Source organism: Chroicocephalus ridibundus, chromosome 17 (genome assembly GCF_963924245.1).
Source record: "Chroicocephalus ridibundus chromosome 17, bChrRid1.1, whole genome shotgun sequence".
Lineage (NCBI taxonomy): Eukaryota > Metazoa > Chordata > Aves > Charadriiformes > Laridae > Chroicocephalus > Chroicocephalus ridibundus.
The window spans coordinates 1,391,243-1,415,966 of record NC_086300.1 but is presented as its reverse complement, the minus strand read 5'-3'; the positions used below and the strand labels follow the sequence as shown (position 1 = coordinate 1,415,966).

The window sequence follows — 24,724 nt, the reverse complement described above, 5'->3', positions numbered from 1 at the left end:
CCACTGAACCACAAAGAAATAACAGACAGGTAAATAGAGTGGAACTGTTTGTTACAGTCAGCCTCATGCTACACCTCCAAGAAAGATAATAATATACAGGCAGTAACTATGGGCAAACGAGTTAAAAAAAAACACAGGGGAGAAGAGGAGGGGGGCTATGGTTTAAATTACTGAAAAGGACCCTGATGTCAACTGTCACCAAAAGGAAAGTGAAAGAAATAGCAGAATGGAGGCAATGGATTTGAGGAATCCAGAGAAATGGTAGGTAAAATTCCACAGGAAGCGACTGAAAGGAAAAATGGATTTCTGGAAGGTTGGTAGTTTCTCAAAAACATAATCCTAGTGTAAAAAGAGAAGAATACTCCTTTGTGAAGAAAAGGTAGTAAGTGCAGGAAGAGGCTAACTCATAAGCACTTCCATGACCTGAAACTTGACACAGAATCTAACAAGAAGCAAAAACTAGGCCAAATGACTAACAGCTCAAACACACAAGGACAAAGAAATCAGAAAGATCTAGACATTAGAATGAGATCTGAGTAGGAAAGGTTATAAAGGTAAGTAATTTAATAACAAAAAGCAGTCCAAGGAAAGCACAGGTCTGCCACCCAAAGGAAGGGAACACAAATTGTATCGCACACACACTAAATTATTTTGTGGCTGATTTGCCACAATCTATACTAAGGAGGTTTAAAGAAAAATGCTAAAACACTTAACATCATTAACAAGGGATAAAATAAGGAACCAGGTGACCATGGATACACTAGGTCAGATGCAAGTCATAGTAGATACATATTATGACCAAAGACCACTCTGAGTTACTGGAAACTACTTGAGAACTCAGGGAAGGCAAGAAAAGTTTTGAAGGAAAGGAAAAGGGCAAAAATAATGTTATCTTTAAGAAGCGGAAAGAGTTTCTTTAAGAAGCAGAAAGAGTTATAGAACACTGTTACTTTGTTCACCTCTGTGTTAAGTCTCTGAATTCACAAAAAGCTGCCATAAAGAGAAAGGCAGTACAGTAGCAATAGCCTTAACTTGCGGGATTTAGAGTGCAAGCAAAAATTATCTTTTTAACAACATGGAGTATTTGAGTCTGAAACTGGGAGGCTGAAATAGAGCTTGAATACACATGCTGTGGACTCTGATTGGCTTATAGGAGCTTGTCAAGATAAACATCTGTCAAAAATCCCAAACTTAAGACATTAATAATCCTCCACAGCACATCTCTGCTTCAAGGCAGGATGTAGACTCCCTTCCAGCTATGGCTTCTATTACCTCTGATGTTTTTCATTATCAGAGAAACACTGCAAACCATCAGATCCTCACATTTGTTTTGTGTGTTCGAATGCTATGCTGAACCAACAGTACTTTCTCCGTGTGCATACGTTGTACATTGAAGGAAGCAAGAACCCATGTGAAGTACAACTAGTTTTTCATGTATTTCCTCTGTTACAGAACCTCAAATTCTTTCACATAGTTGTACACACAGGGTGAACCTCTCTGCTCTATTTCTTACCATTTGAGTTTATCATTGGCTCCAGACGAAAAGGTTGAGCTTTTGATGACCTCACCCATTTCTTCTCGGCAGAAACTAAAGTTGTTTATGGTCCACATGTAGGAAAACTTCACCACCTTGATCTTAAAACAGAGGATAATAGGCGGGTTAGGCTCATACCCACTTGCCCTGGCCATCTTAAAGGCAAAACCTGAGAACTTGGAAGTTTTACTGAGTCACTTGGTGACAAATAACCCCCAAACACAAGACAAGAGAGTCTGGAAATGGCTGGCAGTAGCAGCTGGACCACTCCAACTTCTCCAACTGCCTCCACCAAAGTTCTGCCAAGGGCAGAGGGCAACATTCTACCATTACCATGGTGAACGCTCAGTTAGCAAGCATGACACCATCTGAAAATCCAGACTCTAAACTTGTTCTGAATAAACTTCTTACCACAGCTTCTAATCATGTTACATCAAAAATATCTCAGCACAGTGTGGACTTACCTGAGTGTAGCACCAGCTCTCTGCTACAGGTCCACTCGACATTTCTGCCGGAGGAGGAGGACTCGGCACCCTTGACATCGCCAGTTTGAAGATTAAACAGAATTTCACAACTCAGCAGAAGAAATTTATAATTGATCTTCACCCTGTCAGTCCCCCAAAAGAGAAAAAACTTCATGAGTGCTGTTAAATCCTACCGGACACAAGTTAAAGCCACCATGCTTTCTCCCACCCCCCTAGCACCTTCAAAATACGATGTTACATTTAAACATTTTAAAGTGTTACCGTATGTTTTCTGAAGAGGGGATATACCACCTCACTCATTCTTCCAATATGTAGCTCCTTATAGGAATAAGCCCAGCATATAATTTCATTTAAGGAGTCCAAGATTCAAATGGGAGACTCCCCACTTGACTTGGGATTTACTACTTTACCCTGAGGCCACCACTTCTACTCACTAGTTACTCCCTATTTTCACTTTGAGAGTCTCAGACTATCAGAGATCAGACCTGACAAATGAAGTTCTTCATCTGAAAAAGCTACAGGTAGCAACATGCAACCCAAACTCAACAGCAAACCAAATCCCTAGGTTCAGAGTGGCACCAGTAACATTAACAGACTAACTTCCTACAGCTTAAACCTTCTCCTGAAGCCTTACCACTAGGGAAAGTGTCGGTAATGATTCCTCTACTTCAAATCAAATCCCTTTGGCCAGAGGGAAATTCCCATTGTTTTTATGTGCTAGTGAAGTTCCCAGCTTCTAAATTGTCAAACTGTCACCTGCAGAGAACATACGGGGTTAAAACCCCCACAACACACCTGAATGAATACACAGGCACAACTGATAAAACAGGCACCTAGTTACCAGAAGGGAGGTTTTAAAACAAAATAGAATAATCAATCCATCTCTGACTTCTGAGCCCTGATCCCTAAGGCAGATACACAAAACATCTTCAAAGATGAGCTGGAAACTCAGATTCATAACTCTGGCAGATACAAAAGCATCACATGCCTTACAGTTTAGCCTTCTGCCAAACACTTTCTGTTTTGCAGGTGGTATTTGTCTGCCTTCCCCTTACTGAATAGGACAGACAGCGAACCACAAGAACTCCACTGCTGTTAGTTTTGAACTCAAAAGAATTAAAAAAGGGTGAGTAAAAGGCATAAAATTGTTATCTTGCAATACAAATTTCTTTAAATACAAAGGCTGACAGTGAGGTTCATTGGGGAGAAAGGGAAAGCACCGGCTCATGCTCCTGAGGAAGGCCAAGTCATTAGTTGTTGAAAGGAAATGGTGGAACACATAGAGAATATCTAAAAATCCCAAATACCTCAAAACAACAGGGCAATGTTCACAATAAGCACACCAGCATATATGGACGTTATTCCCCTCAAACTGCTGTCAACAGAATTTGGAGCGTTTAAGCGCGGGGCAGGTCTGTCAGGAGCTAAGAAATGGATGTTAGACCCTATAGAGATGCACGCTTAACTCAATGGAAATTTATTCCCTGGAGCAAAGCTCAGGGGCAAACAACTCCTCAAGATCTGAACTGCAGACAACCAGCACTAATGTAAAACCGAGTGCCCTCAGATCAGACCGCTTTACAAATGTCTTGCACTTGCAGCTTGTGCTGTGCATGTGGAATGAGGAAAAAAATTGCTTTAAAATGTTGATCAACATTTTAAAAAGAAAGGGACATCAATATGCACTTTAGGTACTTGCTGCAGGCTTTATTACATTAAACTTAAAATTACCACAATTCCTCCAAATAAATTCAATTAAACCGCTCTGTGTCATTCAAATTAAGCCCAAATTAGCAGACATTAGTTTTGCATACTTATCTAACTGCCTTTCCATGGGCAACATTCAGTCTTGCCTCTAAGGACATCACCGCTTCACTGTCTTCAGTCACAAGTCTTTGGAGGATAGATAAAACCTAAATTCCAGCACAAGCAGCAGGAAACACCTCCATCTCTCCGTGGCTGGGGAAGGGATGCCTTTTTGCTGGGTTTAGTCCACGGGCAGGAGAGACCCGAGTTTTTTCCGTCCCCTCGGGGGTTCACAGCAGCACTGCTCAACTCCACCCAGGCTCTTACATTGTTCTGTTCACAGCTATTTTCAAATCGACATTATTCCAGTCATCTGTTTTATAGCACGGGCACAAACGACAGGGACACAAACTCCTGAGAGAAGAATAAGCAACCAGGGAAAGGATGAAGTTTCTTAAGTTCATCCCTCCCCGGTGGCAGCAAACTGTCTGCACTCTGAGCAACTAGATGCTAAGCCTAATGAGAAGGTTTGACCAGAAGGAAGTACAACAAATAAACAAAACACAAGACTGGGATGTGAAATTAGATAATTATTTTTGTCGTTAAAATTTTAATGAATTTCAGTGATTTTAGTTTTTAAGTAACATCTTTCTACTCAAACTACTTGCAACTACTTGCATGGAAGTATTCCGGTCTCTTTTAAAATACTTCTTTATGCAGAGTTAGAAATAATGCAACTCTTATTTAAGAAGTATTAGAAGGATAAAGAAAAGACGTAAAAATAACTTACTTAAATAACCTTGAATTCTCTCAAACACCACCACTATGGCCAAAACAGAGGTGTGAATTAAACCTCAAGTCACAACGACCTACTCCATCTTCCTCTTAACACGGATTTTGGGAACAGCTAGTCACTGTGCAACACGCTGGAGCTCCACGTGAAGAATGGCTGGAGCGGGCAGCAGTGTCCCATCAGCACCTTCCCAATGATTCCGTGAGGCCACAATAGAGCGGAACAGACTATTTCAGTTGGAGGGACCCACAAGGATCATCTAGTCCAACTGCCTGACCAATTCAGGGCTGACCAAAAGTTAAAGCATGTTAAGGACATTGTCCAAGTGCCTCTTAAACACTGACACGCTTGGGGCATCAACCAGCTCTTGAGGTGGTTCTCGAGGTGGGCTGTTCCAGGGTTTGACCCCCCCCCAGTAAATAACTGCTTCCTAGTGCCCAGTCTAAACCCGCCTTGGTGCAGCTTTGAACCATTCCCATGCATCCTATCACTGGATCCCAGGGAGAAGAGCTCAGCACCTCCCCCTCCACGTCCCCTCCTTGGGAAGCTGTAGAGAGCAACGGTGTCACCCCTCAGCCTCCTTTTCTCCAGGCTAGACAAGCCCAAAGTCCTCAGCCACTCCTCATAGCATGTTCCTTCCAGCCCTTTCGCCAGCTTGGTTGCCCTCCTCTGGACACATTTGAGTACCTTCACATCCTTCTCAAATAGTGGGGCTCAGCACTGCACACAACACTCAAGGTACGGCCACACCAGCATTGAATACAGTGGGACCATCCCTCTCTTGACCACCTGGTTCCTACTGAGCTGCTGCCCACCAGCACCCCCAGATCCCTTTCTGCAGGCTGCTCTCCAGCCACCCCTCTCCCAATTTATACTTGTGCCTGGCGTTACTCTATCCTAGGTACAGAATTCAGCATTTGGATTTGTTAAGTTTCATCCCATTAATCACTGCCGATATCTAGATCCCTCTGCAAGGCATCTCAAGAGAGACAATAGCACCTCCCAGTTTGGTATCATCAGCAAACTTGCTAATGGTGGATTCAAATCCTGCGTCCAGACTGTTGATAAATATATTGAACAGAACTGGCCCTAGAGTTGAACCCTGAGGAACACCGTTGGTGACTGGTCACCAGCCAGATGTAGCCCCATTTACTACAACCCTTTGTGCACTACTGTTCAGCTAGTTCTTCACCTGCTGCACCGTGAACCTGCTCATCCTCCACTTGCACAGCTTGTCCAGAAGGATGCTGTGAGGAACAGTATCAAAAGCCTTACTAAAACCTAGAAAAACTATATCCACCACCTTCCCTTCATCCACTAGGCCGGTGACCCTATCATAGAAGAATATCAAATTAGTTAAGAGGACTTTCCCTTTGTGAACCCATGCTGACTGTGCCTGATGAGTGCACTGTTCTTTAAATGCCTTTCAGTGGCACCCAGTATAATCTTCATAGTTTTTCCAGGAACTGAGGTTAGACTAACAGGTCTGTAGTTCCCTGGGTCTTCCCTCACACCCTTCTTGTAAACTGGAATGTTGGCTAGCTTCCAGCTAGCAGGGACCTCCCCAGACTCCCAAGACCTTTAGTAGATGAGAGGAGTCCTGCCGTAATATCCGCCAGCTCCTTCAGAACTCTGGGATGAACCCTATCATGCCCGGTGGACTTGTGAACACAACAAACACTGTGAACAATGCTCCTCTTCTTTCCTGGTTTTGGGATAACTACAAGGAACAGAGCCAGAACAGCTTGGATAAGGAACCAACTTCCATGTACAGTGTTTATCAACAATAAGCAGTTTTCTCTAAGATGACTTCTACTTCCAGGTAAACTGAAGCAATTAAGTATCTCTACACACACATTAGAGAAGTGGTTTAACAGGAGAGGCAATTACACAGTTAAAAGACTCCAGCGGGTCCTTCTTGAAGGCAAATTGGTAAATTTAGTGGTAACACCTCCCTTTATGGCATGAAAATGAGGGACTAATGAGGAAGGAAAGAGGAGACAACAACAACTTTCTATGTTACAATGGCACATTCATCAAGCCTGTTGGAACACACTGAGAAGTTGAAGGGTTTCCTGGATGAAGGGCAGAAGTTAATCCTAAATTCTTGTACTTTTCACTGGTCTCCAAGGAGCAAACTCCAGAAGACTGTAGCCATCAATCATATAACCGGTGAAGGATATAGATAATTGTGTGATAAAACTGAAACTTAAACAGCTACTTTCTGTATTTCAACAGGATTTTAGGATGTACCTAAATATTACCTCCATCTTACATACGCAAAGAAGTTTTAGACAGCTTCTGTGGTTTAAAGGCAAGACAAATGTATAAGCTTGAGATACACAGGACTATTTAATTTCCTCTGAGTAACTGTCACTTTTATGTCTTATATCCTTTCCTCCCAGATGGCTTGGATAGGCAGGTGGTAATAAAAGTTATGACAATGTGCTAATAGAATTGCTGCATGCCAGCACGTCATTTGTTACACTTTTAAAATGGCCCAAAAGGGACAAAGGTTCTAGATTTTAAAGGTTTTCTAATACTTGGAAAATACTTTCAATCTAGTATGCCAAAGCTTTCTACAGATGCTTTGTGAGGCAGTTAAATGCAGTTAAAAAAAGATGTTAAACTCCAACATACCCCTTGCTCAACACAGCAATCAACCATCAAATACTTGTCACCAAATGACATCACTGGCACTTTTACTGCTACAGCAAGTCATAATGGGAATAAACAGATAATATCCATCACTGCCTTTTGCAAAAATTATCAGTAAGGAAAAACTTGACGCTTGCTTTGCTTAGCAAGCACATTAACAGAAGCAGCGCATAAAAGGTCAATGAAATATATCCTCAGAAGCGTGCCGTGGAAACTGCCATGTGCCGTTTCACCTTCAAATGCTGCATCGCTTTTCTGCCATGGACCAATATTAAATGTATTTTCAAAGGAACCACAGCTGACTTAAGGTAGAGTTAAGTTTCCAAAATCAGCAGGCACCCCCGGTGTTTATTTGCTCATGAACACTTAATACTTCACCAGTTCACACTTCTTCACTAGCAGTGCTGGCACCTCTGAACTAGGAGTGAATTAAAAAGCGCTGCAGGCAGAGGTTTTAGGAAAACATTTCATAAATAGTTTGGATATCAAAATTCTTTCTGGCAAGGAGAGGCAGGGACAAACTTAAAGGTATAGGCGTAAATACCAAGTCACAGGAAACAAAATACAAAATATGACCTATGGACCCCTGGGAGCCCACGTACAGTCTGCAAGTCTCTTACTTCCTTGGATATAAAGAACAAACAGCACTTGTCTCTGGGCATAGCTAAGATTAGCGTTAAGAAAAAGAATAATTCTCACCTCATTCACAACCACTTCCAGATGAAGACATTTTATCTAAGAACCAGAGCCAGACCAAACATTTTTGAAGCACAGGAAATGTTCCCTTGCCACCTTGTCCTCGTAATTAGCTCCTGACTTAGCAGCTGTACAGACATCTCAGCTCAAAACTTTATCTGCTGTAGAAATCAACAGTCAAAACTATTCTGTGAGCAGCAGAGACTTGACCTGAGAGAGGCGGGGAATCTCAACTCAACAAATAATTCTAGAAGAGGCCTCAAAATTACCAGACTTTCGCTTAGCAGCCTGTCAATTTCTACTTCTTCTCAAGATAAATCAACTACCTTTTAAGAAATCAGTATTTTACACCAGAAGTTTCCAAATATATTCACTTTCAGTTAAGTTTTATTCAGCAACAGATAACTTACAGAATTCTGTAAAAGAAGCATATTTTAATTAAGTTTAGAAAACTGGGGTGGTTGTGTCTTGGACCAGCAACACATGAAAGACTATCCAAGAACAGCACGAAGCATGGAGAAAAGGAACAGGACAAAGATAATTGGAGCAATAAAACAAGGGGATGAGATATGGAAGCACAGGAAGAGACCATTATCTTCCTGCATTCTTCAAAGCCTTGGAAAGGACAATGGAAGGTCTGAATTTGTTGCCATAAAGAAAGAAAAAGAAGAAAAGGGGAAAAAAAAAAGGGCAAGTTAACTGAAAGAGCAAAGTGGGATGCAATGCTATCTAACTAGTGGATGAATGAGTAAGTTTTCAATGTATAGACTGAACAGGGTGTTACACCACTCTTCCTACTTGGCATACGACATTGCTGGCATGCCCATGCCCAGCAATGATGGACAAAGCGTTCCCAGAGCCCGTGGTGCTAACAACTGCCAGGTGATGCTGATTGCAACGTCTCCTGTGTGGCAGGAAATCTGGTCTAGCTACAAATGCAGGTTGAAAGTCAGGCACTGTGAATTCCAGAGGTTACACAAAGTTGCCTAATTATTAACACTGTAGTGTAGAAGAGACTGCACCAAGGTAGCAAACAACCTGCACCAGTACAAATAGACTAAGATTAGAAATTAACAGTTATGATTCTATGAAAGTGACCCATACCCAAAAACTACATCTTGAAAGGAAGCCTGGTTTACCCAAGCGAGGGGCTTATCTTTCTGGAACAAAGAAACGTGAACAGTTCTACAACAAGAAGCCAACCACCACCTGGAAAAAACATGAATGGGGTATATACATACTTAACCGTACCTGAATTAGAGGGATGAATAATTTATGCCAAAAAAAGTGGTTAGTGAATCAAGCTTGAATAAAAACCAGGAGTGTGTGCATTACACCTTCCTCTACCTTCTGTGCTTTTAAATCCAAAACACATCTTACTTAACCCAAACCCTGTTGAGTGCCACAAAAACTGCTGAGCTCAAAATGACACATGGAGTTTCATTTACAATCTTCAGTCACAAGAGAACAGACTGGAAAAATCAACACAGTCACAGCAGAGAGATAAAAGGAAGGAACTGTCATCCACTGGAAGACACATACCAGGCAAAAGGACCCACAAGTTCTCATCTGGGAGACAGAAACAATAGAGAGAACCTGGTTTACTTAAAACAGCGCAAACGATCTCCCTCAACAGTTAACAGTGCCCGTGCTTTTCTCTTGATTCCAGGCACTATGTATCAGTCCTAATTCAGTTTGTAACTTGCCCGCATTATACCATCAGTAGCATTCAGGAACTTTGTGGGTACCTGCTTTTTATTACACCACAAAGTTGCCAAATACGTTAGAGAAGGCCAAATTCCAGAGGTCACAACAGGGCCCTCTGGACACTGCACAAAAGGAGGATTTTAATTAAGGCAAACACATAAACCTTAATTCAGTTTATATCAGAAAACTCATTATCAAGTCAGAACATCCAGAATTAATTTTTGATTTTTTTTAAATGACAGATCATGGAAAAGAGAAGTTACCTACAGAAATCATTTTCAACACAGTTAATAAGATAGGGAGATAGTTATCTCAAAATGCACTGAATGTTGTCAGCCCACTAGAACTCAGTAAGTAAAATTCCACTTTGAGAAATATTCCAAAACTAACAGTTTCTTTTCCATTCTTGGAATGTTTTTCATTTTGTCCCTTAAACCAACTCTCCAGTTATAAGACAGGGAAAAAAAAAAGGCTTGGTCACCTACAAAAAAATCATAATTCATATGAAACTACTAAGGGATGGGTCAAATGTCAGTGAAACATCAGCATTGTAAGGAGAATTACAAGTTCTACATTTATTTTGTAGAAAAAGAAACACCATAATTCTTTAGCTATAGACCATCTACCTTCCCTTCCCCCTCCTCCCCAAATATTACCAGATAAAATAGCAAACAGCTAAAACTAAACCAAGGAAAGAGAGAGGAAGTTGGTGGTAAGAAGCAGCCGAGAGTTCTCCAAATAACTTTCTGCTTTATAAACAAGCGCTCCACTGAAAATTTCTGCTCTTCAGTCATTCAGTTGTATTTTTGCCATTCTAAGACTGCTTCACACCGGTGCTTGAACAGATGCAGAAAACTGTATCCCCTTTAATCGCATCCAACCCTAGCTATAAATTACCCAAAGTATATTAGAATTACATCCACACCAGTAAATATAAAAAGTAATCAAATTCTTAAAAGCAAACAAAACTTTTTTTTATTTTACAGTTACTGTTGCATTTGTCACCACTCCTGTTTTCACCAGATGTTTGCCTCCTCTTTAACTCTTTCTACTTCCATCTTTAATCCTCTTGAGGTACGGCCTGAGATGCTTAAAGCTTAAATCTCCAAAACTGGTTTTTGTCAGAAGTTAATCTTCCTCATAATTTTTAAATTCAGATGATAAGCACGTTAAAAAGAAATAAATGTCTTACTTCTTTTTCTCCAAATTCTCCTTTTCACCTCTTTTCTCTTCCCTCCTGCCAATCCATTCATGCACATTTCTCTCCTCCCACAAGGAAAAATGTTATTTGAACGCACCAGCTTAGGTCTTACAGAAAAAATCAGCCTGAGCGGCCTTCTGTCTTCAATGAGAAACCTGACCTTATTTGTGAAAAGAAGGGTTTTGTCATTGCCCGTGAACTCTTTTATTTCAGATTCTCCCTCACAGGCAAGTCGTAAAAAGTATTTTACAGCTTCAGTTTCTACTTGTAGTGTAAATTGTTACCTGTCACTTATCAAGTAACTCAGTTGCCACTTTAGCAATTTTTTTTTTTTTGAAAGTAAAACATTTGCACTTTCATAGCGTGTAAGTCACCTTCCAAATCAAAAGATAAAGCCATGAAAGGTACTCTTTCCCAGAAAACTTCCTCACATGCCAGGGAAGCCTCTGGCTCTAAAAGCAGGCTGGCAGCAGCAGGGGTTTTGCTCCCCTCCATAGATTGTTCATCTCTCGCCAGAGCGACACGCTGCTAGAAATACCTCACACCTCTAAAATCCCAACGGATTCCCGGGGAGTTGAAAATAACTGGAAGAAAATGCCTAAGTGGTATGATGTCTAATCAGGGAACAAGTGAAAACTGAAAATTAAGCAGGACTGAATTTTTCAAGCTGCTGAGCTGAGACGTGGTACCAAACCCCACTAAAGCACTCAAATGGGATTGCAGATCTGACCTCTCGCAAACCACCAAGACTATAATCCCCTCTGGAGCCTTTTATTTATATCAACTTTCCAGTAATACAAACATCTGGTAGTCCTCACGTAACATTTTCCAGTTGCCATCTTGTGTTAATATTTCTAAGAGCTTATCAAAACCAACTTGAGCTGAAATACAGTTTCTGCCATTATTATTCTGGAAATCAAGCTTTCAAATAATCAATTTAGAGATTATCATGCGTGGCCAGAACTAGACATCAAACTACTGGATTCTTTCACCTACTTGAAATGACTTCAAAATGGTTATGAGAATTACTTTAACCTGCTAAATGTAAAGATCATACAATTGCCAAATAAAACCAAATACAATAAATAAATAGAGCATGCAAACCCAGGTTTTTGGAAATGCATGAAAAGAAATCAACCACTTGCTTCATTCCAACAGAAAGCTCAGTCCAGGACTTATTTCTTGCAGATAATAAATAGCAACTGCAAGCTCTCAAAAAGACTCTTGTTTGCAGTCTATCCTACCAGGTTATGCTTCTCCAACACTTCTGTTTTTATAGGCAGGAAGAGTCCCGAATTTTCAAAGTTATTTTGGTCAGTCTTTTCTTGGATCTTATCAGATATCAACATGAGAAGGATTAAGGAGAGAAAGCAGACGGGAATCCAGTGCCAACCAACTTCCACTTCCAAACCATCTATATTTTCCTCAAAAATCAGCAGATGTGTTTTCTATAAAACATATCACACCGACTTCAATAAGGCGTGATGGTTTTGCTAGCATAATTTTAATAATCTTACTCACATTAACATCAAAAAAATAGCATCTTAACATAAATCACACTCTGAAAATAACACAATTATAGCATTCGCCTACACCCATATTTGAATATCCTAACCATTCAAGACCAAGATTATTGAATTAATAAGACAAAGAGCAAAGAAAAATTTCGGTAGCTTAGATTTTCTATATTTAATATGTTTTTAGTCAATAGGAAAAAAGACTGGGCCAGAGGCATTATTATATGTCTGTTTATATTAGTGACACTTTAGAAGCAGGGCGTCAAGGTGCATTCTCTTCACTGCTTTCCGCATTAGTGTTTTAACTTGTGTTACAAGTGAAAAAAATTCCAAAGGAAGTATCTTGGACACTGGGAACTGATGTGCTGACTTTTAATTTCAGTTATATATTCTAAGCTGCTGTTGGCATAAACCATTTATTGAATCTTTAAAAAACAGAGGTAAAAGTACATCAAAATAAATTCCCAGAAGATAGCTAAAATTATTTCCCTTTTTACACCAACAAGCCATCTCCATAAACCGCGTCCAGCCTCAAAGAAGAACCCAGTTCTTGTTGCTTTTGTTGTGTTCCTGTTACCCCTTCTGTTCTTATAAACACACTTTAAAAAGTCTTCCTGCTGTTTACCCATCTCTAGTAAAACTCAGTAAGCTACTGGGCAATATTATCAAAAGAGAAATATCAATTTATCAAAAGAGAAATATCAATTATCTGCTAGCCAAGAACCTACTCTAAATCACAGAAGTTATAAATCTTTACCAATGATCAACACTAGCAGCAACGAGCAACAACTTTTATCACACTTGCAGGTTTGGTAAGGTTGGCACCAACCTAAAGCAAGGATGTTGCAGAACATTTCCAGGATACAACTGAATATAACCAGAGAATATAAAGCAGAGGTCTCTAAGTCAGAACACAACATGTGACAGCAATTTTCAAAACTTCTGGACTCAAACACGTACACTGACACCCTGTTCTTCTCTCTGGGAACAAGTATGAGCAAAATCACAAGCTAACAGGAAATCTTAAGAAAACCGTCTGTCTCTCAAATGCTGTAGTGAAATACTGTTCTCCGAATTTCATTAACTGCCCACAAGCACTTCTAAGAAATTAATCAAACTGATCCGTGTGGCTTTTAAGCACAACTTGTTGAGGTTGCACACTTCTACAAAAAAGCAGCTGAGGAAATGAAGGCACCAATACAGCGGTGTCATTTAATATGATTTTGAAATTACAAAGGCAGATCCGTAAGGTCAGGACGCCCAGCCTAAAATAGCCTGCCTTCCATCCATCCCAGGAAGGTACTGTATGTCTTCACCGTAAGACAACGGATTCTTGGGGGGGACAACAATACGATAACATTCTTTAACAGCCAGCAGAGTTAATCTGTAGGCATGATTCTAGCCACACTAACTGAAAACTTTTCCATCAATGCAGTCAGCGTCTGTTTCAGCCTCTTTATGCAGCAACACTTGGGAGGCCGCCAGGCAGCTTCTCTGCATTGCTATAGAGCAGCTCCAGCCGATTTAGTGGACTCGTCTCCACCTGCTTGCCCGTCTCACTGCTATAAGCGTGGGTCTAAAACCAGGGCTGTCAGCTGAGCTTTGCTTTCAGACACAAAGGCAAATCCACTATTTTAAATAAAAAATAAAAATTAAAAAGGTTTCTTTTTAAGAGAAGACAAGTGCTTTAAAATCTAAGCTGCAGAAATATAACTTAATAATCTTGGGAAGTCCCCCACTAGCAAACCACTGCTATTAGAGAAAAGTTGCTATATACAATTATGATCCGATTTATGATTTGTTGAACAAATTTCTGCAGTAATGAGCAAAGAATGTAAGCAGAACAGTAACTAAAACCACACTTAAAAAAAATACATGTATTCTTAAATTAAATTACTTCTTCATTTGATGGAGTACCATAAACAAACTTCTTGTTTGGCTCTAAGATCAGTAAGTTTTCCTAGACCATCTTCTCTGCCCACGCAATTTTGCTTATCTATCAGTTCTTGTTACTAACGAAGATATTCATGTGTTATATTCACTTTGGAGACGGCTTTTTATTAGTAATTATGAGGACCTAGCCTGGATGGAAAGGAGGGAAAAAAAAAATGAACAACTACACATCGCTGTTTAAGTCCCACAAATCATTTTGCGAACCTCTACAAGTATCATTCCTGCATGTTCATAGTTTAAAAAGTATCAGTTTTTAATTTCCGTTTGACATCAGAAGGTACAGTTGCCATTTTCAGAACACCACACCAGTCTTTTCAGCTTGACGCTGTAGAGATGTCACTGGCACGTCTGACATCACGCGTATAAAGTGTTCGGCTGTACCTCTGTTAACTCACAGGGTGGCACGTTAACTCCAAAGAACAAGTAGTGATTCAGAGTAGCTTAAACTATCAGTCAGCAACTTAAGTATCCCGGTGTCCAATGATACCCTATCATTTTTACACTGTATTTTACACCCTATCAAGTTTACACACAATGCGACACAGAATGTTTCTGAATACGCAATAAATTTAAGTGTTTATAGTTTTAAACCTTCCAGTATAGATTCAGAAGCAGTATTACAAACTTAGGAATTCCTAAATATTTAAAAGGCTTAAAATTTAGCATATTTTCAAATTAATATTCTGACTTTTTTCTGTATGCAAGTCTCTTAAAGGTGTGCACAAGGGCATCCTTTTTTGCTGGAAAATGATTTCTGTTATCAGAAGTTCGATCAATTTTTTAAAAGCATTAACATTATTGTACATGATTCACAGCCCAAGCATTACATCAGACCCAATTTAAAATGCACAACATACACACTAGATTTCTAATGAAAGCCATTTTTAAAGTCCACAGTCATATAAAATACCCTCGTGAACAAGACCTACAATCCAGGCTAAGAAAAGCTGAACTGAGATCTTGGTATGAAAACTCAAATACTATTTTCTGTAGTCTGTGCATCTAAAGTCACAAGTATCCTACTGGCTTCTACTACATCAATGGCCAAAACTGTATCTTTAGTTATGCATTTAGTGTTGGAGTGTTTAAGCCCTCCCATGGTCCTGCCTTTATAAACTCAAGAGATACCTAAAAATCTACAGAGTTTTAAGACCAGCTACACTACACAGAACACAGCCGTGCAGCTCCTGCCTGTAGCCAAAGAATTTACTCACAGTATAAAAATGAACTCCCAAGTCTTTTCCGGGCATTTGCTACACAGTCAGAGATTCTGCATCTTTTCTGTCCTAAAAATGTGGAGGGGAAAAAAAAAAAACAAACAAACCACAAATTACATTTCATGCATGCTACATATTTTCTTGAATTCTCAGCTATGCACATCAGCAAAGAGGAAGAGACTTCCAGAATCACTCAACTCTGTTACAGAGTTCAGTAATGGGACACTTAACAACGTGAAACCAATAATGTTCTATTTACAGATATAGTTTGTGAAAAACAACAGCTTCTTTGCCTCCTCAAGGGTATAGATACTCTAATCTCAAGCTAGTTTCCTGTACCATCATGTGTTTCTAGAACTTAGGACACATGATTTATTTAAGAGGTCTCTCAAGTACAAAGTACGAGACAGAATACAGCAGCTTATCAACTGAGGATCGAGAAACAACACTCTCAATGAAGGCTTTTTTTTTTTTTAAAAAAAAAACCAACACATTTTTGTTGCATTTCCTCTCTGTGCTGAGTAGGAAACACCAGCAGTCAGGGGTTGGAGGAATACAGCAAGATCTTACATAATACTCCAATCGTGCAGAAAATCGAGCCAAAGCCAGGAGGAGAGAAGGAATTTTACAAAATTACAGTGGATATTTCCAAATGTGGAACTATGAATGCAACTGGTAACCCAGCAATAGCTCCTGATCGTACAACAAACAGGTATCTTTGACAGCTTTAGTCCCAACTTTGCACAAATAATGTCCAAGAAGAAAGAAAGTGGGTGATTTCAAGTTTACAGGTCCACAGTGAGCTAGGCAGTGGAACGGCAAGCCCCACGAGTAAAACGCTGAACAGAAGGGTGTGCCAAGACTAAAGCTGGTAAGTCCCTCTTATTGTAAACTGGATTGGCATCTAGAAAAATCACACAGGGCATCAAACTCTGTTCACGGTACATACCTGACACTAGGTCTGTCTAGAGCCTCAGCTGCAATTCAGAGATTAACCCTAAACCTCCCCCCACACTGGTCAAGCCGGCTCAGGGGAAGCTAACTGAGAGAATTGTTTTTAATATTTTTCAGGTCTAATCAACCTAATACTAGTGCCAGTATGGGTACCTTTTCCATGTTAAAAGATCAGCAAATTGTAAGATCAATTACACAAGAAATAGGGCTTTTTAAGCACTCCACTCCATCTGTGCAGTCAGCGATGGTGCTGTTCACTGAGCCTATGTGTCAAACCAAAACCTCTTCCATTTTAATTCCCTCCCTGATATGTATCTATGCACAAATCCTGGAGGTTTTGGGGAGGAAACAAAATTAGTTTTATAATAGTGCTAACTATACTCAAGTAAATCACGATATCTGCTTTGACAGTAGTTTCTATAATCTTATGGCAGGTACAGTTTTGTATTACCGTCCTCTACTGATACAGTGACAGGATGACAGCTTGCAATGTACTTCTGCTATCGTGCTGTCTTGATCTCAATACACATCCATGACAAAGTACCATTAAGGAAAAAAAAAAAAAAAAGAAATATGTTTTTTTTCCTTCAGGTCACAACAAAACAAGTAACATAATGAAACCAAATCATTCTGGGCATCTGGTTAGAAACTGTCACTGAAAACAAGGCAAGCCAGTTATATGTTTTACTTAAGTAATTTAGGGTTTTTATAACCAACAAGTTCGATTTTATGAAGCATAAATAAAAGTGAAATTCTTCACTTTTATAGGGCTTCACATCAAGCCACTCCAGACAAAAACACTTAGAACTCTAAAGGCAAAGAAAAAAAAACAGGAAATCACAAAAAAGGATTCCTTTTCATTATGTCAATCACAAGTGCAAACATATCTGATAACGCTGAGTTACAGAAAAATGACAACAAATAACAGAACAATCATTATTTTTCTCCTCCCCAAACCCTGTCAGAAAAGGACAATCCCATTTCACAGGCGGCTTTGCAAATACTATGGGAATAATATTTTACATGTATAATACTACCTATCGCTAATCAAGATAGGGCATGCTACAAGCATTAGCACTCTGCTATCGAATCGCATTAGTGACACTTTTCACTGTGAAAGGCAATTCTCTTGCCTTTCCGTACTGCATGATGATGCACCATTTCCTTTAAACACCACGACAGGCCCGAGACACAGCTGAGAAATACCAGCACTGATCCCAGACACGCTGGGGGTCTCGTTCATGGGAAGACCGAGCTCCCTCCGGATTTAGAAATGTGCCTCACGGCCCTCGGCGGCGAAGCCTCGACCTGTCATCCCTTACTTGGCGATGCTGTTAGTCATCCCAGTTTTTCCACTCCAGCCCTGATCTCCCTTCTCCCACTCGTGTTTCGCCACTCAGCTCCCGGCACCCCACTGAAGCTCTATCCCTGCCTGGGGATCTCGAGGAATCCCCCCCCTCAGGCCTCCCCACAACTTTCCCCCCCCGCCCCTCAGGCCCTGCTCCCCAGCCCTCTCCCCTCACAACTCCTGCCCCCTTCCCACCGCTCTTACCTCCCGGCCCTACGAGTGACTCCTGCCGCCGGCCCCGCTCCCAGCCCGGCCGGGGAAGCCCCAGAAGCCCTGTCCCAAAGCAGGTGCGGCGGGTGGGGATGGCGGCCCCGGACTCTGCCCCCCGCTCCGCAGCCAGCCCCCCTAACACAACACCAGCAGCTGGGGATCACTATTTGGCAGCATGTCTTCCTCCTCCGAGTCCCCCCGAGCAGAGGCAGAGGCTCATTATTCCGCAGGTCCCCGCAGCACCCTTGTGCGCAGGCGCGGCGCTGACGAACAGGCAGGATATGGCTGTTCCCAGCGCTCCCCTCCCGCCCGCGCACGCGCAGCGCACAGCGCGCCCCTCCCCGCCCCGACGACGGCCACTGCGCACGCGCAACCCCATTCGCACCGGGCCCCAACGCCCGTCCTCCTCCTTCCTCCTGCGCATGCGCCCTGCGCCGCCAGACCGGCTTCCGCGCATGCGCCGCCAGCTCCCAGCCCGCCCTCACCCCCCGCGCATGCGCGCTCGGCCCCGCCCGCTTCGCCTCCTGGGGGCTCACTTTCTGGCAGCGCGGTGGAGCATGCGCTGTGTGCCTTGGGGTCCCCTCAAGTGTGACAGCTCACTATTTGGCAAGGAGCTACTCCTGTCGCAGCGCCATTTAAACAGCCAGCGGAGGGGCGGGGGGGTGGCAGGCAGTCCCAGCCGTGCGGCAGGCCCGCCGCAGGAACGGAGCAGAGCTGCCTTACGATACACCTCGCAGAGGCAAGCGGTGCGTGGGGGACGACGACACTACCTTCCCCCCCGTCCCTGTGGAGGCTTCCAGTCCTCTCCCGAGTCCTTCGGCTTCTCTCCCCCGCACGGCCCCTCCCACCTCACCTGCGATGGCCACCGCCGCCCGCTGTCCCCTTGCGCTCTCCTCACACTGCCCTAAACTGACACATCCGGGCTCCCCGCGACACCCGGCGGGGCGGGGCGGGGGCGGCGCACTGCGCCTGCGCGGGGCGGGGCGCGGGGGGGCGGGGCTGGGGCAAAAGGCGGGAAGGGCGTCGAGTGAGGCTGTGTGTGCTGCGCTGCGTTGCCCCTCAGAGCTCTGTGGGGAGTTGAGGGCCTGAAGGAACGGCACTTGTCTGCCTCTGAGACTGCTTCTCCTGATGGTGCATGAGGGCGTAGGGTTTTATGTTAAGTCTCTTAACCCAAGGAGGAAGCATTAAGGGAAATGGGAGGGCGTGTGTTTTGGTTTCACTTGGGCTTATGGCATAGCCTGGTTTCACCCTTCCTCCCCATTCCTCTGAGGGTTGGGTTTACTGTTGTGTAAGGAAAACACAAACAGTTCTTTCCCCCTTCTCTCACTTCAGGCTGGGTCATGGGCCGCTTCAGTATACGTGTCCACAGTGCGTGAGGAGAACAGCTCCCCACATGGTGCACAATGAGGATTTCTTGCTAAGTTTGAGGCTGACTGGTGAGTTTTTCTCAAGGTACAGTATTTATTTTAACCTTTTGAGAATAGGATTATAAAGCAAATATATCTTACGCCTGTCATTATACCTGATCAAAATCTTATGGGAGACTTTTCAATACCCACAAGGGGGTACCTACCAAGGGTGAGGGGTCTGGAGCAGGAGTCTTGTGAGGAGCGGCTGAGGGAGCTGGGGGGGTTCAGCCTGGAGAAGAGGAGGCTGAGGGGAGACCTTCTCGCTCTCTACAGCTCCCCGAGAGGAGGGGGCAGCCAGGGGGGGTCGGGCTTTTCTCCCAAGGAACAGGCGATGGCACAAGAGGAAACGGCCTCAAGTTGCCCCAGGGGAGGTTTAGGATGGGTATTAGGAAAAGTTTCTTCACTGAAAGGGTCAGCAAGCATTGGAACAGGCTGCCCAGGGAAGTGGTGCAATTGCCATCCCTGGAGGGATTTAAAAGACAGGCAGACGTGGTGCTGAGGGACGTGGTTAGTGATGGCTTTTGTCAGAGTTGGGTTGATGGTTGGATTCAATGATCTTTAAAGTCCCTTCCAACCTAGATGATTCTATAAGCAAATGGAGCGAGGCACTTCATAGTGGTACATGGCAGGAGGATGAGAAACAAAAGTAAAAAGAAGAGAGATTTAGCCTGGATGTAAGAAATCTTTTCATCATGAGCATGTGGACGGGGTGACCTCAGAGACTAAATAAAGCCCTGAGTAACCTTGTCAGATCTCATAGGTGACCCTGCTTTGTGCAGGTTGGACCAGATGATGTCCTGAAGTCCCTTACAACCCAAATTATCCTGTGATCCCAAGCTCTCATCTATGTATGGGTCTTCTCTTCTAATTTTTAATGGTTTGCAACCAGAGGAAGCAAAATTTTCATTGTTAGTAATCTTTAGTTATTTAAATGTTTGTACATACGTTTATCCAGACCTAGCCTTTCTTTCCTGCCAGTTTCAGTCTCATGTCATAGTGAATGAATACAATTACATGCAAACCACCCCAATAACCAAATTAGGCAGGTTACATAATACATATCACAGCTATGCTTATTCAAAGAAAAGATGCAAACTCTTTTTTATCTTGTATCTCATTCTCTCGGATGAAAAATGATGCTCCTCATAGCACAACTGGTCCTGTATACTAGGCTGCTACATTTGTCCGCTACTGACTCAGAGAATATTGCCTGTTTTATTGCTAACATTTTCTGCAGTGTCCTGGGTTTTGCTGGCAAGTATCTCATCCAAGTCGTGACCAATTCTTGGACCCTGCTTCATTCCTTTATTTCACGAACTGCTGCCCATGGTGACAAAACAGCAGGTAATGCTGCATTGTAATGAAGAAATGCCATAAAACTGCCTCTTGGGAAGTAGAGAATTGGTGTTAGCATTCCTGTTCTGGCTATACATTTTGCCTAGAAACTTATTTTCATACCCTATCCATTATCCTGGATTTTATATTCCTGATATAAACTGTGGATTTTTACTGATGTATTTATTCTCTTATAGTGAAGTACAGAAGGCAATTACAGCACCAGTTTTAGAGAAAACAAAGAGATTCCTCCCTCCCCTCCTTAGGAGCTCTTAGTCTGCGGGCTTTTGATACCAGGGTTTTCTAGATAGAACAAACAGAAATGTCTCCTTTAAATTCAGCACTGGCCATGTGTCACTTAGCAGTAGGGAGGTCAACTTTTTCTGCAGTTTATGACGTTCTCCTGATCAAAATTCTCTTGTTCCCAGGAAGTGGAAAATTAAATTGGGTATCTGTGAAAATGAAGATCAAATTTCATCTCTCCTCCATATGAAAAAGTTACTGAGGGTCAATCCTGCCCTCCTTGGTGGCAGATAGAAGTGAAATACTGTCATTTACTCTTCACAAATCCTACCACCTTCTGTCTTTAATACAATGCTGTAATAAAATTACTGGACAATTCCTAGCTGCACGTACTGCTTGAACCTTGAAAACTTGCCTGGGAATATGCTGATGTATGTGTGTTTTGACACTACTGTGCATGGGAGAGTACCAAATTCTCAAATGCATTCACTTTGGGTATAATTCTCAGTCTCATCTGAATGATACAAGACAGGTTGTTTTTTCTGCATGAAAAGAACCGGTAAATGCTAATGTACCTATAGGTTTGGAGGTGTTACTTTTGTGTGTATGTAAGCTTGATTTTTATGTGAAGCTGATTAAACTGATGTCCATGAAAGAGTTGCGTGCAAGAATTTTAAATAGCTCCTGCTTTTTAATATTCACTTCCTCTTTGGTTTTAATTATTTTGTTCCTACGTTTTCCCTTTCAATTTACTAAAAATCTAGAAATGTAATTAGAGAGGGGCTGAACTCCAAGAAAGCTGCCAGCATTTCTACATCATGATTAAATATATCAGGCATCCCTTTAGTGAGAGACTGAAAAACAGGATTCTCATAATTATCTCCCTGTTATCCAGGAAAGAATCTGCAACACGTACGGATACAGAGTTATTGAAAATGCAGCACTAATTAAAATCTCATATAGGCTCCTGATGATTGGGAGAGTATGAAAACACAGTTATTTAATTATTTCCTGTATTTGCTATCTTTGTTACAAAAACAAACAAAGCCATTCTAAACAAAACCCATCTCCAATCACTGGGGAGATTTAATGAGGCTTTTATTTATGCAACAGTCACACAAACATTGCAAGTCGCTTGATTCACTCTTCCTTATACCAGTGAGACATCTATATAATTCATTTTCCATATGTAATGCAACAGGAATGCTGTGGTATATTCACAAACGGTAATGGAATCGTTGCTTGGTTTGAGGATAGGGTTAGTTTCGTTTGTTTTTAATTTGAGATATAAAAAGAATCTTGATATTACAGGTTTCATTGTGAAATAGTGATATTTGTGTCATAGCCAATTAAAAATCTAGTATCTAATAGGTTATCCTTCCAATCAGACTTCTGCTAGGGTATCTCCGTCCTCTTGAAAATGTCACGCTCTCACCTAGCCCGGTACAAAGTGTACGTTATTATTTATCTTGTCAAAGGAGTCTAAGCTTTGGCACTAGCAGAGCACACTAGAGGACAGTAAGTGCTGATACGGTTTGTGATGAAAGGAAAAGCTTCTGAGATACTGGCTTCTTTGAACCATGTAAGTCTGAGCGTCCTCCAGGGAAAGGAAGCTGGTGAGCTTTTTCTTTTGCAACCCTTTTCCTTAAAATTTAATTTGCAACAGAATAGCAAGTGCTGAGATAGATACTGAGACCAGTATCCCCACTTCTCCTTCACCATAAAATAAGTAATCTTCCATGTTGCATGGAGTAGGAGGGTAAATTAAGTATTACCGATCTCTTAAAACTTTTAAAAACATAGAGGTGTTAAGCAGCTTACTCATATTAAAAAAAAAAAAAAAAAAAAAAAGACAAAATTGGAAAACTGGCTGCTTCTGGTGTCAAAGCAGAGATGCAGGAGAATCTAGGAATTAGGTGGGTTTTAGGCATCCAGACTCAAAACTATGACTGAAAACAATTCTTTTTCAACAGATGTACGAAATTCCAGGTACCTAAATTTTTCAGGACTGCCCTTTCTGACCTGAAAGTTCGTTTAAATGTTGCCGGTTTCTGTTTCTGCATGTGCTCAAACCCGTCATTTCCTGAGCACTTAAGCAATTAGCTCCTACCTTCATTGCATTTGGATCCAGTAGCACCAGTGTCCCTTGGAGCATGAAAGGATAGATTTGCTCTAGCACAGCCACCACATACACACAGCATTAAATTCAGTACAAAACACAATAACAATCAGCACTTCTATGAGAAAGTGTCTGCTGGTAGTGGTGGGATAGTCTCCTTTTTCACCTACAAACCATTCTCAGGTCTGAGTTTACTACTGTGCATATTTCTTGTCACAATTTGCTTTCCTGACTTCAAAATACTGTAAGATAACTTAACTTAGTCATTGTTGCTGTGATTAAAAACTACTTTTATTTGTGAGAAAACAAACATTGTTTAAAAAATCTTGACCTCCTTTGGAAAAACTCTGACTTGGAGATTTTAATTGCAGGGAATCTGTTCATAGTGCTATTTTTACATGTATTGGAAAAGTATCAAAGCTAATTTTTTAGAAGAGGAAATTATACTTTAAAATGCACTATTGTGAGAAAGTGACTCCCTAACGTCTTTGAGTTGGTGCTTTGTTTCTCGTTAGAAGCATCTCCTGTCTTCCCTGATGAGCCTGCTCTTGTTTTCAGTGTTGGTTTGCTTTAAGATGCTTTTGATCCTGTATTCATTAAAACCTGATCCTGCTGCTTCCTACCAGCCCTAATGGTCTGTGAAATTATTTTCCTTTCTCCAAGACACTGTTAACTCTGCTAGCACCTGCAGAGTAGAGGAGCTCAGAACATTGTCAAAACTCCTCCAATTTATTCAAACCACCTTTTCTCCAAACAAGAATTAATCTTCAATGTTATCACAGCAATCTTCCTTAGTGGAAAAGTGGGAACGGACTGCAACAGAGTCTGAAGGTTTTATCACTGCTGTTTTCCTCTTCTGCAGGTACAGAGATATAATTGGACAAAAGACTCAAAAATCGAGGATAAGGTTCACTCTGTATACCAGAGCATGAAAGTATGAATGAGCATAAAGGGCTCAAACAGCTGCAAAAAAGAGGAAGTAAATCCAGTAAGAAAAAAGTAGGGAACAATGAGGCAAAGTGATGGAATAAAGCAAAAACACAAAACTGTATTTGCAGTCTGGACCTTGCAGGGAATAACAACAGCTAAGGAAAAGGCAGGATTTTTAAGGTATCCAGGAACTAAGAATTTTTCAATTATGCAGCATCAGGATTCATAACTAGATGACAGTTTAGTCTTGTTCTGTTTTTTAGAGCTCGTGAAAGACAGAAGAGCTCTCTAAATTTGTGCTTGTGACACAATGATAAAGATTAATATTAGCTGTCAACGTGTACTTCATTGCACAAATTCTAGCAAGTACCGTGACTTAAATATTGCCACTCTAGAACATTCTTAAGTACTGAACAGCTTAATGCGGAGCTAATCAGTTCTTTATTTTTGCCTTCTCATTAGCAATGTCCTGCAATGACTATTATGGCATTAAGTTACTGCAACCAAAGTGGCAGTAATGAGTATTCAGATGTTTAGTTTCATTTGAAGATGCACTCAGTTATTGCATAGAAAATTGTTTTCTAGAACACTGGTTTCAAAGCCAAGCATTCAGAAGCCATGAAGACCAATCAAAAGTAGGGTTGTCCATGCAATATTTTGGTCCTGTTG

General features: G+C 41.6%; 1 protein-coding gene across 4 annotated transcripts in view; it reads right to left on the bottom strand.

The window, feature by feature from the left end:
• SPOP (speckle type BTB/POZ protein) overlaps positions 1 to 18,983 on the bottom strand; it is a 30,237-nt gene extending 11,254 nt beyond the window's left edge. The window contains exons 1-4 of one of the 4 annotated variants that reach the window (XM_063354797.1): positions 18,873 to 18,959; positions 15,505 to 15,576; positions 1,999 to 2,141; positions 1,514 to 1,635 (exon numbers count right to left, since the gene is read on the bottom strand). In XM_063354797.1, the coding sequence (XP_063210867.1) occupies positions 1,514 to 1,635; positions 1,999 to 2,076 (200 nt within the window). In that variant the 5' untranslated portion in view covers positions 2,077 to 2,141; positions 15,505 to 15,576; positions 18,873 to 18,959. Of the gene's footprint in view, positions 1 to 1,513; positions 1,636 to 1,998; positions 2,142 to 15,504; positions 15,577 to 18,013; positions 18,288 to 18,872 lie in introns of those variants that run through there. The other 3 variants (XM_063354796.1, XM_063354800.1, XM_063354798.1) reach the window with 3 other exon arrangements.
• Positions 18,984 to 24,724: the final 5,741 nt, after the last annotated feature.